Source organism: Asterias amurensis, chromosome 13 (genome assembly GCF_032118995.1).
Source record: "Asterias amurensis chromosome 13, ASM3211899v1".
In the NCBI taxonomy this organism is placed as follows: Eukaryota; Metazoa; Echinodermata; class Asteroidea; order Forcipulatida; family Asteriidae; genus Asterias; species Asterias amurensis.
In genome coordinates this window covers 6,485,787-6,499,619 of record NC_092660.1, presented here as the reverse complement: position 1 = coordinate 6,499,619, position 13,833 = coordinate 6,485,787, and the positions used below count along the sequence as shown (strand labels likewise).

The window sequence follows — 13,833 nt, the reverse complement described above, 5'->3', positions numbered from 1 at the left end:
GTTACTTCAGAGGAAGCTGTTTCTCACAATGTTCTATACTATCAACAGCTCTCCATTGCTCAGGACCAAGTAAGTTTTTATAATAACAATTAGTGAGGATATGAATTGATATGGCACGCTCAGCAGGTAACGCGGCTGAATTATCACAGCTGTCACAGATGAAAACAACAAGGACAACATAACTTAAAAATCAATCGGAAATGTTTATTATAAAAATATTCAATACCAACAAATAAACATACATATACTACACCCTTTCATTGCGAAGACTCACCAATTAAAAAAACATTTGATAATCAAATTATTGATCTATGTCAGGGTTAATAGAAAGAGTTGTGAAAATAATTTGAGATGTTTAACTTCAGAGTACTAAGAGGGTACTAACACTCTGATGTTCAAACCACCATCGCATGCAAAGTACATGCTGCTCTAAAAATGTATAGGCCTGATGGCTGAGCTGCGATTCCACTGCATATGCAAGGCACGGATCCTAAGCCAGAGACAGAGCCTAAGCCATGGAGCATAAGCCAGAGACAGAGCCTAAGCCATGGATCCTAAGCCATGGATCCTAAGCCATGGATCCTAAGCCAGAGACAGAGCCTAAGCCATGGATCCTAAGCCAGAGACAGAGCCTAAGCCATGGATCCTAAGCCAGAGACAGAGCCTAAGCCGCGGATCCTAAGCCAGAGACAGAGCCTAAGCCATGGATCCTAAGCCAGAGACAGAGCCTAAGCCATGGATCCTAAGCCAGAGACAGAGCCTAAGCCATGGATCCTAAGCCGGAGACAGAGCCTAAGCCATGGATCCTAAGCCAGAGACACAGCCTAAGCCATGGATCCTAAGCCATGGATCCTAAGCCAGAGACAGAGCCTAAGCCATGGATCCTAAGCCAGAGACAGAGCCTAAGCCATGGATCCTAAGCCAGAGACAGAGCCTAAGCCGCGGATCCTAAGCCAGAGACAGAGCCTAAGCCGCGGATCCTAAGCCAGAGACAGAGCCCAAACCAAGTTTTGAGAAAGGCCCCTGGATTGGATTGGATTACTGGCTCGGTATATTGATGGAATTAGAAAAGAAACCAAATAAGTGTTCGTTAGGAAGATGATCCATAGCAAAGGGGAAAAAGCTCCATAGATTTAGACAAATGTTTAGTCTTGGACGCTGTCCATGACTAAATCCTCTTCCAACTTGTCTCAAGTGATCCAGCTGGCTTGTTCGTTGTTTAAAAGCATCCCTATTTAATATAGTTACTTTGTCAAGATGGTACGGGGTCGTCCGTGAGTGTCAGGTTTATGACAATTGTAAACTTTGAAAGTTAGAAAATGTTCCAAGCAAATAGATAGCTGTTGAAAACTGCTTACTTTCCAGTAAGTATGCTTCGTTTTTGAAAGGGCAAGGGCACAAGTCATTTTCTCCTTGGTAAGTGGCACCCTCTGAAGAAATTGTTTTCTATAGGAGGGTCATTCCGTGTCAAATCACCCAATGGGTTAAACCCTACCCTCTTCAAATTTGGTTTATGGGGTAATCGTGGCTCAACAAGCTCAAATTTCAAATTTCAGCTCCATCCGATAAACGGTTTTCGCGCTACGGCATGCTCTTTCTTGTTGATTTCGGTCAAAATGCGCCTGACCTCTGACATTCAAACGACCATAAATCGGTAACCTTTGGGTCAAATTGGTTGAAATTGGTGTCTTTGGAAAGGAAATTGTGTAAGCTTTCCAAATATGTCTTCACCTTTTTTGTAGGAACATGTTTAGGTATGATAACCTTTTGACCTCTACTTTGACCTTGAATTTGACCTTGTGGATCACGTGACCTGGGGACGAACTTCGGTGAAAATTGACCCTTACATGTTTTCTCCACAATATAGAAAAATTAGAAATACAATAGTTTTGAAGTTAATTAACGGCGGATAAATTGGTGGCGACGACCGGAAGATTATCCCTGTTCATACGCATGTATATCAAGGCTATAATAGACCCCTTTACAGATAGGAAAAAACAATGCATTCTGGGATAGGAAGCGATGTTTTGGGATGTTCGTCACGCATAAAACGTGCATAGCTTACTCGTAAACTCTCCCAAAATGCATCATAATCACCACTTCCGGCCTATCTGTAAAGGGGTCTATGGTCCCCAAGCAAAATCATGATATACATACGTATGGACAATGTACATGTACTTTGCACAGGAAAAGTGAAGTAGGTAGGACAACTTTGAGTGGAGCTTTCAAGCAAGCCAAAAATATTATATCTCTAAATTTTTGATATTGTGGAGAAAACATATATAAGGGTAAATTTTCACCGAAGTTCGTTGCCGGGTCACATGATCCACAAGGTAAAGATAAAGTTCGTACCCTCAGAATTTGTGTCATGATTTTTGAAAGTGATAAAAATGGGGCAAATCTGGTGACTAGCTGTCGAAATTGTACGTGTTGGACCAGATCAACCGTTTCCGCTCGAAACAAACTCGTAACCCTCCGACCTAGCGGCCGTCGGGAGGAGGGTATCCTACCTCCATGGTTATCGCAACTACAAAATTCTATCCTACTCGGTTAAAAAAAACCATTTTCGTTGTCCTTACTCGAAATTTAAGAATAGTCGAACAGTAACAGTGAAAACAAATTCTAAACAACTTGACATGTATCATGTTTGAATATGTTCGAACACTAAAGTCATAATCACAAAAGGAAACGCATTCATTTTTCTTACCAAATCTTCAGAAATTTTTCCATGGGCCCTGCCATTTTGAAAACCGGGATAACTTTCCGTCTGGCGCCACCACTTTTTCACTCATTTTTACAAAAAGGGATATATCAATCGGGTAAATTAGATACTATATTATTTTATTTCGACTGAAAAAGTGGTGGCGCCATACGGAAACTTTTCCGAAAACCGCACTGGGCCCTGACGTCTTTGTATTTCATTGCGAGAAACATACTAAATAGTCAGATATCCTGCATGGCAAAACGTAATCGTGTGAGGGCGTTCTTGTTATGTATGAATTAATTTTGTCAACAAACAGATGAGAGCAACACATGGACATGTGGAGGTTCGGGAAATGGAGCGTTCTTTTGATACATTGACTTCTCTCTGCTTACAGCAAGTATCAAAATCAGTCTCAGACGTTGGTTATTGCAGTCTAGAGGGTATGGCATATAATTGTAGTTGTTTTATATTTCAAATCGGGGATTTCAATCTTTCTGCAGTCAGCAGAAATTAACAATAAAATTATGTTGTTGTTATTCGAAGCTCTACTTTTTTTCAGATTATACAGTCATTTGACCAGTTCGGGATCATTGACCAGTTCGGGATCACTTCAACTTTGCAATAACCAAATAGTTATATCACTTCTCATTATTACCAATTTCTGTTGATAAATGTGAAGATTAACACCCATTAAACCAACAAACCCAAAATAAGGTGCCAAACATCATCAGCAAATAAATTATGGCTGTTTTCCTGAAGGTTGTCTGCGAAATTTATCATTTTTTTGTTTAAAAATGTTGGTTGAAAAACACTGTTAAAACTTCTTACCTTTAGAATTGGAGTGCCGGGGCAAAAAATATTTATGTAAAATGATAAAAATGTGTAAAAAAACATTCCTGTAAATACTGTGCAGACATCTTGTTTTTTTGAGGAGACGAAGTTACCAAAATCTTCTTTAGGGGGGCAACTTACCATTGACCAGCTCAACATCTCATTGCGTCAAATGGTGCCGCACTAACTTACTAAGTATGGTAAAATCATACTACTGCAGTAGAAAGTTTATTCAGATGATTTTGAGAAACATTACTTCAACAATTTCTTTTAGATTTTTTTTTTTTTGAGAAATTTGAACTTGGAGGGGTCGATAATGCTTTTTAGGTTCGCTTCACTTTTTCATTTGCCTTTGCTGTTGTTTTGTGGTTTTGTCACTGGGTTTTTGCGCTGCTATTGAAGACACTTGCATGACATTCACTAAACAAATGAAGTCCAAGTCCATGCCAACACACCTCTGAAGTTTTGTGTCCTTGAGAGACAGTTTTATGAATGGGAGTATGGGTTGGCAATAAGGGCACGCTACTGATTCAGAATAGATTTAACTGACCCTGAACTGGTCAAACAGGTGACGATACTTTTCTCAAAGCCTCTTCAAAAGAACTAATCTTTTTTGTCAGTGAATACTTGGTGAGTTTTATGTCATGTTTAGGTAAACTGATCAACTTTTTTGTTTAAAATATCAAAGAGATTGCAACAAAAAACAATGTGAATTCAAAAAGTGATCCAGAACTGGTCAAACGACTGTAATATAACTCTTTCGATGATCCTATTTTTGTTTAGCCATTCCCCAGACTATCAGGATGAAGGATCTGGATTCTGATCATGACCGTTAGTTGCGATAACGTGACCCTTCCCCGACGGGCATAAGGAGGAGGGTTGATTGATTCTGTAATGAGAAACATGGGTCAATGTTATTGCAACTATGCGATCATCAACTAATAACAATCTTGCAATTTTTCACAGAAATTGCAGTACTGCCAACCCAACTTTTATTGGATCTTGCCCCATTGTTGAGTGCAGGGAATCTTGCCGTACTGCATCCAATTTTTCTCAGGAAAGGTATAGTATTTCCATCTATTAAAATTTTTGTTGCAACTTTTAGGCCTTCGGATAAATGTTTCGTTGAAATTGCTTCACTTTCTAAAAGAGAGAAATATTTCTTAGAAACAGATTCATGTGTGAACTTCGTAATCAGTAAAATATTAAACACATCGTTTTGTAGGCCCTATCCTTCTAATCCAGTAATAATACCTTTTGAGTATGGGACGGAAATACAACTTTTTCTATGACTTGCCTGTTCACTTATTTTGCTTCTCTGCTGAGTGTTTCTTCAATCTTCAACGGTGGAATCCTTATTCAGCTATCTATAGCTATACTAGGATGGTGCAGAAGAGACGTCACAGGCAAAGTGCATAAGAAATAAGGTGAAGTTAAGGTGTCGAGAAGACAAAAAGACTGATAACAAAAGACGATAACTTAGGGTGCATAAAAACTGACGGATGATTTAGAGGAGATGTGAGCCCACTGGTAGCCTCATCCCTCTAATAGCTGGTAGGGCAGTTTCCTTGAAGGCTGCTATTGAAGGAGACATTACAGTGGCTGCTGGGAGCTGGTTCAATAGTCGGATGGATCAAGGGTAGAAGGAGTATTTGTACGGATCTATGGATGTGACTGGTATGGTGAACTTTAACTGATGGTCATGTCTTCCAAGAAATGGTGCTGTTTGGACGATGGATGGGAACTGTATGTTTACTAGTCCGTGATGAATCTTGTAGAACATGGTTAGTTGGGAGACAAGTCGTCTAGTATGGAGTTGCTCCCAGCCCAGAGTATTAATCAAGCTAGTCACAGATGTTGTTCTCCGAAAGTCGCTGAAGACAAACCTTGCAGCAGCCCGCTGGACTTGTTCAAGGCGGTTTACTGTGTTGATTGTGTACGGGTTCCAGGCTTCCGAAGCATATTCTAATTGGGGGCGTACTAGGGCCTGGTATGCTCTTGCCTTGACTTCCTTGGTACAGGGAGACAGAGTACGACGGAGTAATCCAAGGGTGCGACTGGCCTTCTGTGTGATTTTGTTACAGTGGTTGTCCCATCGAAGATCGTGAGATATGGTGACTCCGAGATGCTCGTGTTGGTCAACTCGCTCGAGCGTCTGTCCAAAGATGTTGTTATGGAAGGTACTTGGGTTGCACTTCTTCGTTATAGAAAGGATGGCACACTTTTTAACGTTGAAGTGCATCAACCAGGTTGAGGACCAATCTGCGAGGGCTTCAAGATCTCTCTGAAGGATAAGGTGATCATTTTGGTTCTCTATCTCCCTGTAAACAATACTATCGTCGGCGAACAACCGCATGCTTGACTGGATGTTATCTTGGATGTCATTTTTGTATAGTAGGAATAAGGCGGGGCCAAGGATCGAGCCCTGAGGAACACCCGATGAGACATTTTCCCACGGGGAGTGTGAACCATTGACAGAAACTGCCTGTACTCTGCTATGCAAGAAAGAGTTAATGCTATTGTAACAGGTAAAATGATTTCTAACCATTTTACAGGTGTTAGTGTACAGCATCACTGGCAGAAATTGAACAGAGATGTCTTCAAGAGAGACAAGAGGGCCCAACAGTGTGCTTTCCACGACCCTTCATTTGCCCAAGAAGATTGGCGACAAATATTCCTTGATAAGACATGTCAGCAAAAGCTCCAAGCCATAGAGCATTGTAAGCCAGAGGAGCTTCAACAACAACATGGTGAGTATGAGGGAGACTGAAGCATCATGGCCTAACTTGAGTAATTGTCCCAACTAGAGTTGAGCCTTCCATAGCTCTAGTGCACACAAGTTGGGCAATCTATTGGTCCAACTAGGTGATGTCAAATCAAGCTGACACATGTAGACCATTTCTTCACAGGTGTAATTGTACACTGTGTTATTCCTGCAAGTATGAAGTCCTACAAACGCACCACTGAATGGTACCTCAACCCTAAAATGTTGGACTTTGAAAAGATTGTTTAAGAACAAGTGTTATATATGCCTTTAGTGATATTATCCTACATTTTGTAGGATTTTGCACCGTTTTTAAGGTTCACTTAACTGTAAGGAATCTGTGAACAATTGTATTGCATTTCTCAAAATCTGTTACTGTCACATTCTGCAGATATTCAGAGTTTGAAGGTGCAGAGCATACTGCACAATCCATTCTACAATCCAAGCGATGATGTCATCAGCCGGAAGGGAAAACCCCTGGAGGATTACTTCCCATCCTCTCTGCGTCTGGAAAGTCGCCTCCTTCCATACATCCAGGTTTGTGGACGCAAATGTTTCCATTTAAATCAAGTAAAGTTTGTCCCGAGTCAATATGGCTCATCAGGCAAGTGTTTATTACAATAAATAATAATAAAAGGCTCCTCTGCTAAGCAGGGGATTTGAAATAGAAATTTTGCTACAGAGAACACAAGTATCTGCTCACTTTCTTTTTGAAATTGGCCTATGGAAACCTCTTCTTGATTTTTGGTTGTTTAGGTAATCTAAAGCTTTTTAAACTAATCTTGATTAATTGATGTTTTGTTTTTAATATCCAGGCCAATCCTGTCTCTATGTATTCCCTACAAAGAAATCTCAAGGAGCTTGTACTGTCCCATTACCTACCCAAGTACAAACAAGTCTTAAAGACATTCTTGGAGCACCTGATCCATGGAGGCGTCCTCAGAAAGCTGACTCTCAAGCACCCAAAGTGTCTTACCCCAGGTGAGCTGTTCAGTATTCTGGAAGTCTGTGCTGGAAGACGCGTTGAAGATGTACAAGATAGTATAGAGACAAGGAGGTCGTGCAAGAGGAAGATCAACAACGAAGCATCTTCATATTGTAATGGAACGAAGCAAGGTTGCTTAAAGAAACATGACACAGGAAGAATAGGATCTTCACAGAGGGAGCGAGTAGAGAGGATAGAATGTACTGACAACAGGACCCTGGATATACAAAATTATGGCTCAACGCAAGATGATAGACATAGGATGGTGCCAAAACTGGGAGAACCAACACAGACAGAGGAGATAGACTCCAGACAAGACCTCTATGACTTTTGCTTTGCCGAACCGATCAGGGTAGAATTAGATTTGAGTAAGAGCCCTCAAGAAAACAACAATGGTGGCAGTATTGTCAAATTAGACCCGCCATTTCCAAGTTGGCATGGAATTGATCTCGATGAAGTTAAAGCTTGTGATTGTGATGATGGAGTTTTTCGACTCAGTCAAACCACACATTGTATACAGCATCTTGTATTGTGCAGTTTTATGCTACAAGAGCTAGAGTACAGTGATATGTTTCAGAGAGCTCTGAGTTTATGGCCAGGCCTTCAAGAGCTGGAGTTTGTAGACAATCGTAAGTTGTGCTATTCTAAAAAAATTTTTTGACCATTTACCAATATGTAATAAGGGTACTGGACCCTATTGGTAGCTACTCAAAATGTAGCAAAACAATTTACTTGGTAATAAGCAAAGGAGAGCTGTTGATAGTATAAAATATTGTGAGAAAGAACTCCCTCTGGAGTAATGTAGTGTTTGAGAAAGGTGTAATTTCATACTAAAATATTTGAGCCAGTGAACGCATATTTTTTGTCATGTTGTTGTTTCCCCCTCTTTTTGTAGTAATGTATGGGGAATCTTCACAGAAGATGCTTGAAGCTTTGTCAATCAGCCAGCGCCACACGCAGTCACTGCGGAGACTGCGCTTTGAAGAGAACTCAATCCAAGACTGCAATCTCCCAGCACTTAGACATCTCATGTTGAGGTTTGCTGACTTTATTTTTCTAACATTCTTGTTTTCATTTCATTTGTGCTAAGGTCAAACATGAGCGATCTGTTTTATGTACTTGAAAAGAGTCTGCAATTGTTCTCGTATCGGCCAACAACAACATTTATTTGAAAAAAAAACAAGTATTACAAGTATCATACAAAATAATGATTTACATTAAAACAGAATACACTAATAATACTTAATAATAGTAAGAAAAGGACAGAGAAGTTGAAATGTTGGCAATCCCCGGTAAGCGTTTGCTTGATTTGGGGATGCCATACAGAACAAGACAGACAACGGACACAAACGACAAAAACATTTACAGACATACGAACAGACAGTCACCGTCTTATAATGAGAGGCCATTTTCAATAACATGAAAAACTATTGACTTTGAAATGTACCAAGGCAACACAAATCAGTAAGACACAATTTGTTTGTTAAGAAAGACTTGTCCCTTTCATTTGTGTGCATAATCTTGTAAAACCTCACACAAAGCTGGGCATTTTAGGTCCAAAACGTACAAAAACAAGCACTGAAACAGTAATTCTAGAGGTTGGACTTCTTTGCGCTGTATTTTGAGTAAATACTGGCAACCAGAATTTTGCATTTTTGTTTCTCCTTTCCACAGTTCTAATCTAGAAACCCTTGAGCTTCAGTCAACTGATTTTGAGTTTCTGTCTGATGCGGAATCAGTAAATGGCAGCAATGAGCAGCTATTACTGGATGAAATAGCGGAAGGTAGGTCATTGTTTGGTTTTTCGTAATGCAAGTTTGCCACAAACAAGGTAAACAGCCACTTTTGGTAACAGCCTACAAGAGGACAAGTATTAAAGATGGAAACAACTTGGGAGCTTTAAGGATGGAATAGATATTCCTCTTAAACAGTCTAGATTGTAGGATGGAGGGAAACATGCACCAGGCAAGGAGTTCCAAAGCGATGCAATACATGGAATAAAGCTCTTGGCCATAAAAGTCGAAACAAATTACAGCCATTTTATTAGGAAAACACTTTTTGAGATATGAATGCATCCATTCTTATCAGTCTTTCTTTGTCCTTATCAACCCCATCACAGCCTTCAGCCAGCTTCGCACCATCAATCTGAGCCAAAACAAATTGAGATCCCTTCTCTACCTAGAGAGGGCGCTATTGCATCCAAACAGCAACATCACTCATCTGGCCTTAGAAAGCTGTCAACTAACTACAGAAATGCTTGACGTTTTCTTCTTACATGTTAAGGGTAAGGATGCAAGATGTTGTGAAGAAGCCCCTTTAGGTATGATGTAATAAAGCTCAAATGGTGCCCTCTGTTGAGGTTAAGGGTGAGAGTTGTCCATGGTTGCATACACGAGTGCATTTAAATTTTTCCGTTGTCATAAAGCTTAGGCCTATTATTTTGTTTTTGCCCTTACACCGATGTGTTTTAAGCACTGTATACTAACTCAGTGCTTTCTCACGAAGCCCGTGAACAAAAATCTACGGGCATATCACTTGGGTTGGATCGGAAAGACCTTCACTATGCTTGACCACTGAGACCATGGAGCTACAATCCCGGCCATAACTCGTTGGGCCCCCTGCCCCCTGCCCCCTTTCAATGTTGGTTCCATTTGCCGACTGTGTTCCGAATTAAAGTCAATATTGAGCGGGGGGCGGGGGTTGGGGCAAATGTTTTTTGAATGTGAATATGAATGAGAAGTGCACAGGGAACTGTTGTATCAGGAAAGGGTGGCCCAAGCATTTTGGCCGGGATTGTAGCCCGGTGGCTAGAGGCGGTTTGAATCCCATTTTTGTAGGATTCAAAGTGCCTCCTAACCATTGGACATTTTCGGTAAGCATTATCGCCTAAATTAAGGCCCACACTTCGTGTATCACAGCTTATATATAAAATAACAAACCTGTGAAAATTTAGGCTCAATCGGTCATCGAAGTCGGGAGAAAATAACGGGAAAACCCACCCTTGTTTCCGCATGTTTTGCCGTGTCATGATATGTGTTTACTATAATCCATCATTCTCGATGTTGAGAATTTATAATTGTTTTAATGTTTTCTCAAAAAGTAAAGCATTTCATGTAATAATATTTCAAGAGAAGTCTTTCACCATTACCTTCTGTAAGCCCTGTAAGTTGTTTGTAGATCTGTGAACTTTTATTTTTTTCTGTTCCAAAAGTGTATAATGGCTTTAAAGCACCATTTAACCTTATCTTATTTTTAGGGGAAACTTTTCTATTGTTAATTTTGTTTAATAAAGATTTAATAAAGATTTAAGTTTAATAAAAATTTGTTGTATTCACAGATAGTCCAAGTTTGCGAGAATTGAACGTTAATTTCAACACCTACACCCCTGGGCGGACTGGTCAGCTTTCTGGCTTGGTGCAGCTTCTACAGAGCAACAAACTCACTAAGCTGGACCTAGTTGGATGTGAATTCAATCTACAAGGTACCACGGATCTACATATATCTTCCTTTAACTGTTTTTTTAGTCTATAAATAATTGTTTTAAAGGCAGTGGACACTATTGGTAATTACTCAAAATAATTATTAGCATAAAACCTTACTTGGTGAGGAGTAATGGGGAGCGGTTGATAGTATAAAACGATGTGAGAAACGGCTCCCTCTGAAGTGACATAGTTTTTGAGAAAGAAGTAATTTTCCACGAATTTTGAGACCTCGGAATTAGAATTTGAGGTCTCGGCACACAACTTTGTGTGACAAGCGTGTTTTTTTGTTCACTACTATCTCACAACTTCGACGACCGATTGAGCTCAAATTTTCACAGGTTCCTTATTTTGTGCATATGTTGAGATACACCAAGTGAGAAGACTGGTCTTAGACAATTACCAATAGTGTTCAGTACCTTTAATTGCAAACAAACTGAGTGTACACATACAAATTATTGAAGTCTTTCTTTGAAAGAGATTCACTTTTTGCAACTCCATTAAAAATACTGTATTTTTCAAATTCAAATTTCCTACTGTTTTAATTTTGTTTTTAAATTATCAACCAGGTTGGATACATGCCAATGATTTCATAACAGCTCTACGAAATAATCTTTCCCTTCGTCAGCTGGGTCTGGCACTAAACATCCTCAGTAAGTACTGCAATGTTATCTCTCGGGACCATTTCTGGGGAGATGTCACTTGAAAACTACATGCGTTGTGTATGGTGGCACAACTAAGCACATAATGAACAGTGTTCACCCAAAGATTACTTTGCTTAGAACATTTTGTGTTTTTTACCAGCATTATTAGATTAGAAAATTTGGAATGCCCACACACAATACTGTTTTTGTTCCCATTGTTTACAAAGTTCTATGCATAAACAACAGATTTACCTGGTAAGTCTACTGCCACCAATTGTCCTGGAAAGTCTTACTTCGTGGTCAGATTACATTTTTGTCAAACATTTGTGTTTATTATTGCTTATTTGTGTTTATTATTGCTTATATATTTTCTGGGTGTACTTTTAAAATTTTCACTTATTGTATGTTGCAATTTTTACTGTCATGCGCCCTCGAACAGGCTGGTTCTGGAGAGAGCGCAATATAAGATCAATAAATTATTAATTATTGTTATGTTTTCTCAGGGGATCGCTGCTTGCAACTTTTCGCTGAGGTGTTTGTTTGCCGTTCACCAGACACGCCCGAGAATGGTATCCTCACCCCACGACTCTGCTTTGATATAAGGTGAGAAGGTCTCAGGTTCTGTCTGACTTAATAATGAGCTACATGTACATGTACCAATAAGGGAATCAATGTGTGGTAAAGAGGTTTTCAACTAGTGGTTTAAACCCAACGAGGCCTGGTTCTTGATAACTTTATCAAGAACCAGGCCTCGGCGGGTTAAACCACTAGTTGAGGTAAACCTGTAATTAAGGACGCTTTCTATGCGGACCAGAAAACACTGGGTCAACCTCTACTCTTTAACAATGTGTTCTGGGCTCTGCTAAAGAAGAATTGGAAAGTATACTTTGCTAATGTGAATAAGAAGTAAGACACTTCCTGTTGTTGGTTGGAATGTTATTCCAATGGTAGGGGCCAGCTATTGAAAAAGACCTAGGGATTTGGAAGTTATCGGAATGACAAGCATCTGTCCCACCTCCATGGTCCCACCCTGCCCAGTTGATACAAAATGAGTTGATCACACCATGGAGGTAGAATTGTTCTACCAATGATCACACCATATGTAGCTCCATGGGTCTTACTTAATTAGCACATATCCCTTGTTTCCTTAACAGTAACAACTTCCAAGTGACCTACGAGGGTCTAGAGGCATTTTTCAGGACCCTCCACCATGCCAGCAAGACACCAGGACTTAGGGTCAACCCACCCTGCCACCTGATCACATCGATGGCCAAGTACCACCATCACCATAGTGACTCGGAGTATCTGAGAGTCGCCAAAGCCCTTGGGATGACAATCACGGAAGTTGAAAATGTCCAGCATCGGCATTTTGGGGAGGGGGGTCGGATCAACTTTGAGAATTTAATGGTGGAACATTTATCCCAAATGTAAACCTCACCTTTCCTTAAATTTGTATGGTCAACATCGTTGATACACATAAGTTGCTTTTGATATTATCTGAATTGAATTAATAAAAATCAAAATGAATCGCACTCGTTGTATAGCACTCATTATTTTATGACAGGTATAAATTTGAGATTCTGATTTGGGTACTTTTTCAAAATGTCCACAGATTTACATTAAACTTACAGGGTTTGAAGATAAGGATAGTGGAAATCCTCACTTCGAATATTACTTCGAAGGTTATGTAGTTTTTGAGAAATGAGTAAAACAAGTCACAAGTTCATTTTGGTCTCATGAGACCAAAATGATTTTAGCATGTAAAATCCCCTTAACCAGTTATGATATACATGTATACCAAAACCATAGCATAATTGGTCAATACGTTTTTACATGCTAAAACTGAGTCGAGAATTATTACTTTTACTCATTTCTCAAAAACTACAGCACCTCAGTAAATAAAATTTCAAGGGAAGCTTTCTACTATCATAATCTTCAAACTGTGCAAGTTTAATGTAAATCAATGTGTTTTTTGTTAGGAAAAAGTACATATACATGTACCCTTTAAAAGGTGATAGGATTGCTCGATCGTAACCGCTGGAAGTGCGACTTTGGAATATCCAAATGCTGTACATTAGACATTTATTATAAAAGGCAAATGACACATTTGGTAATTGTTAAAGAGAAGCTTGTTTTCTCATCGGTTGTGTCTCAAAATATGCATAAAATAACAAATCTGTGAAAATTTGGGCGCAATTGATCATTCAAGTTGCAAGAAAAAAAACGAAACAAAAACACTCTTGTAGCTCAAATTGTGTGTGGTAACAAAATATTTGAGTAAGAAATTACCTCTTTCTCAAAAGCTATGTTACTTCAGAGGGAGCTGTTTCTCACAATGTTCTATACTATCAACAGCTCTCCATTGCTCAGGACCAAGTAAGTTTTTATAATAACAGTTAGTGAGGATATGTATTGATATGGCACGC

The 13,833-nt window shown here is 39.5% G+C and overlaps 1 protein-coding gene across 1 annotated transcript; it reads left to right on the top strand.

The window, feature by feature from the left end:
- Positions 1-92: 92 nt before the first annotated feature.
- Positions 93-13,788, top strand: LOC139945793 (uncharacterized). The gene is made up of 13 exons (XM_071943219.1): positions 93-1,049; positions 3,021-3,144; positions 4,502-4,597; positions 6,091-6,285; positions 6,691-6,836; positions 7,115-7,913; positions 8,180-8,321; positions 8,959-9,068; positions 9,404-9,568; positions 10,622-10,765; positions 11,333-11,416; positions 11,911-12,010; positions 12,562-13,788. Exons 2-13 carry the CDS (start codon positions 3,021-3,023, stop codon positions 12,836-12,838), a joined length of 2,382 nt encoding a protein of 793 aa, XP_071799320.1. The 5' UTR covers positions 93-1,049; the 3' UTR covers positions 12,839-13,788.
- Positions 13,789-13,833: the final 45 nt, after the last annotated feature.

Excerpts from the sequence above, each read along its gene's own strand:
- LOC139945793 (XM_071943219.1), top strand. The coding sequence starts at position 3,021 with ATGAGAGCAACACATGGACATGTGGAGGTTCGGGAAATGGAGCGTTCT. Across the intron at positions 6,837-7,114 it reads GCCTCCTTCCATACATCCAG|GCCAATCCTGTCTCTATGTA; the intron begins GTTTGTGGACGC and ends TTTAATATCCAG. Across the intron at positions 10,766-11,332 it reads ATGTGAATTCAATCTACAAG|GTTGGATACATGCCAATGAT; the intron begins GTACCACGGATC and ends ATTATCAACCAG.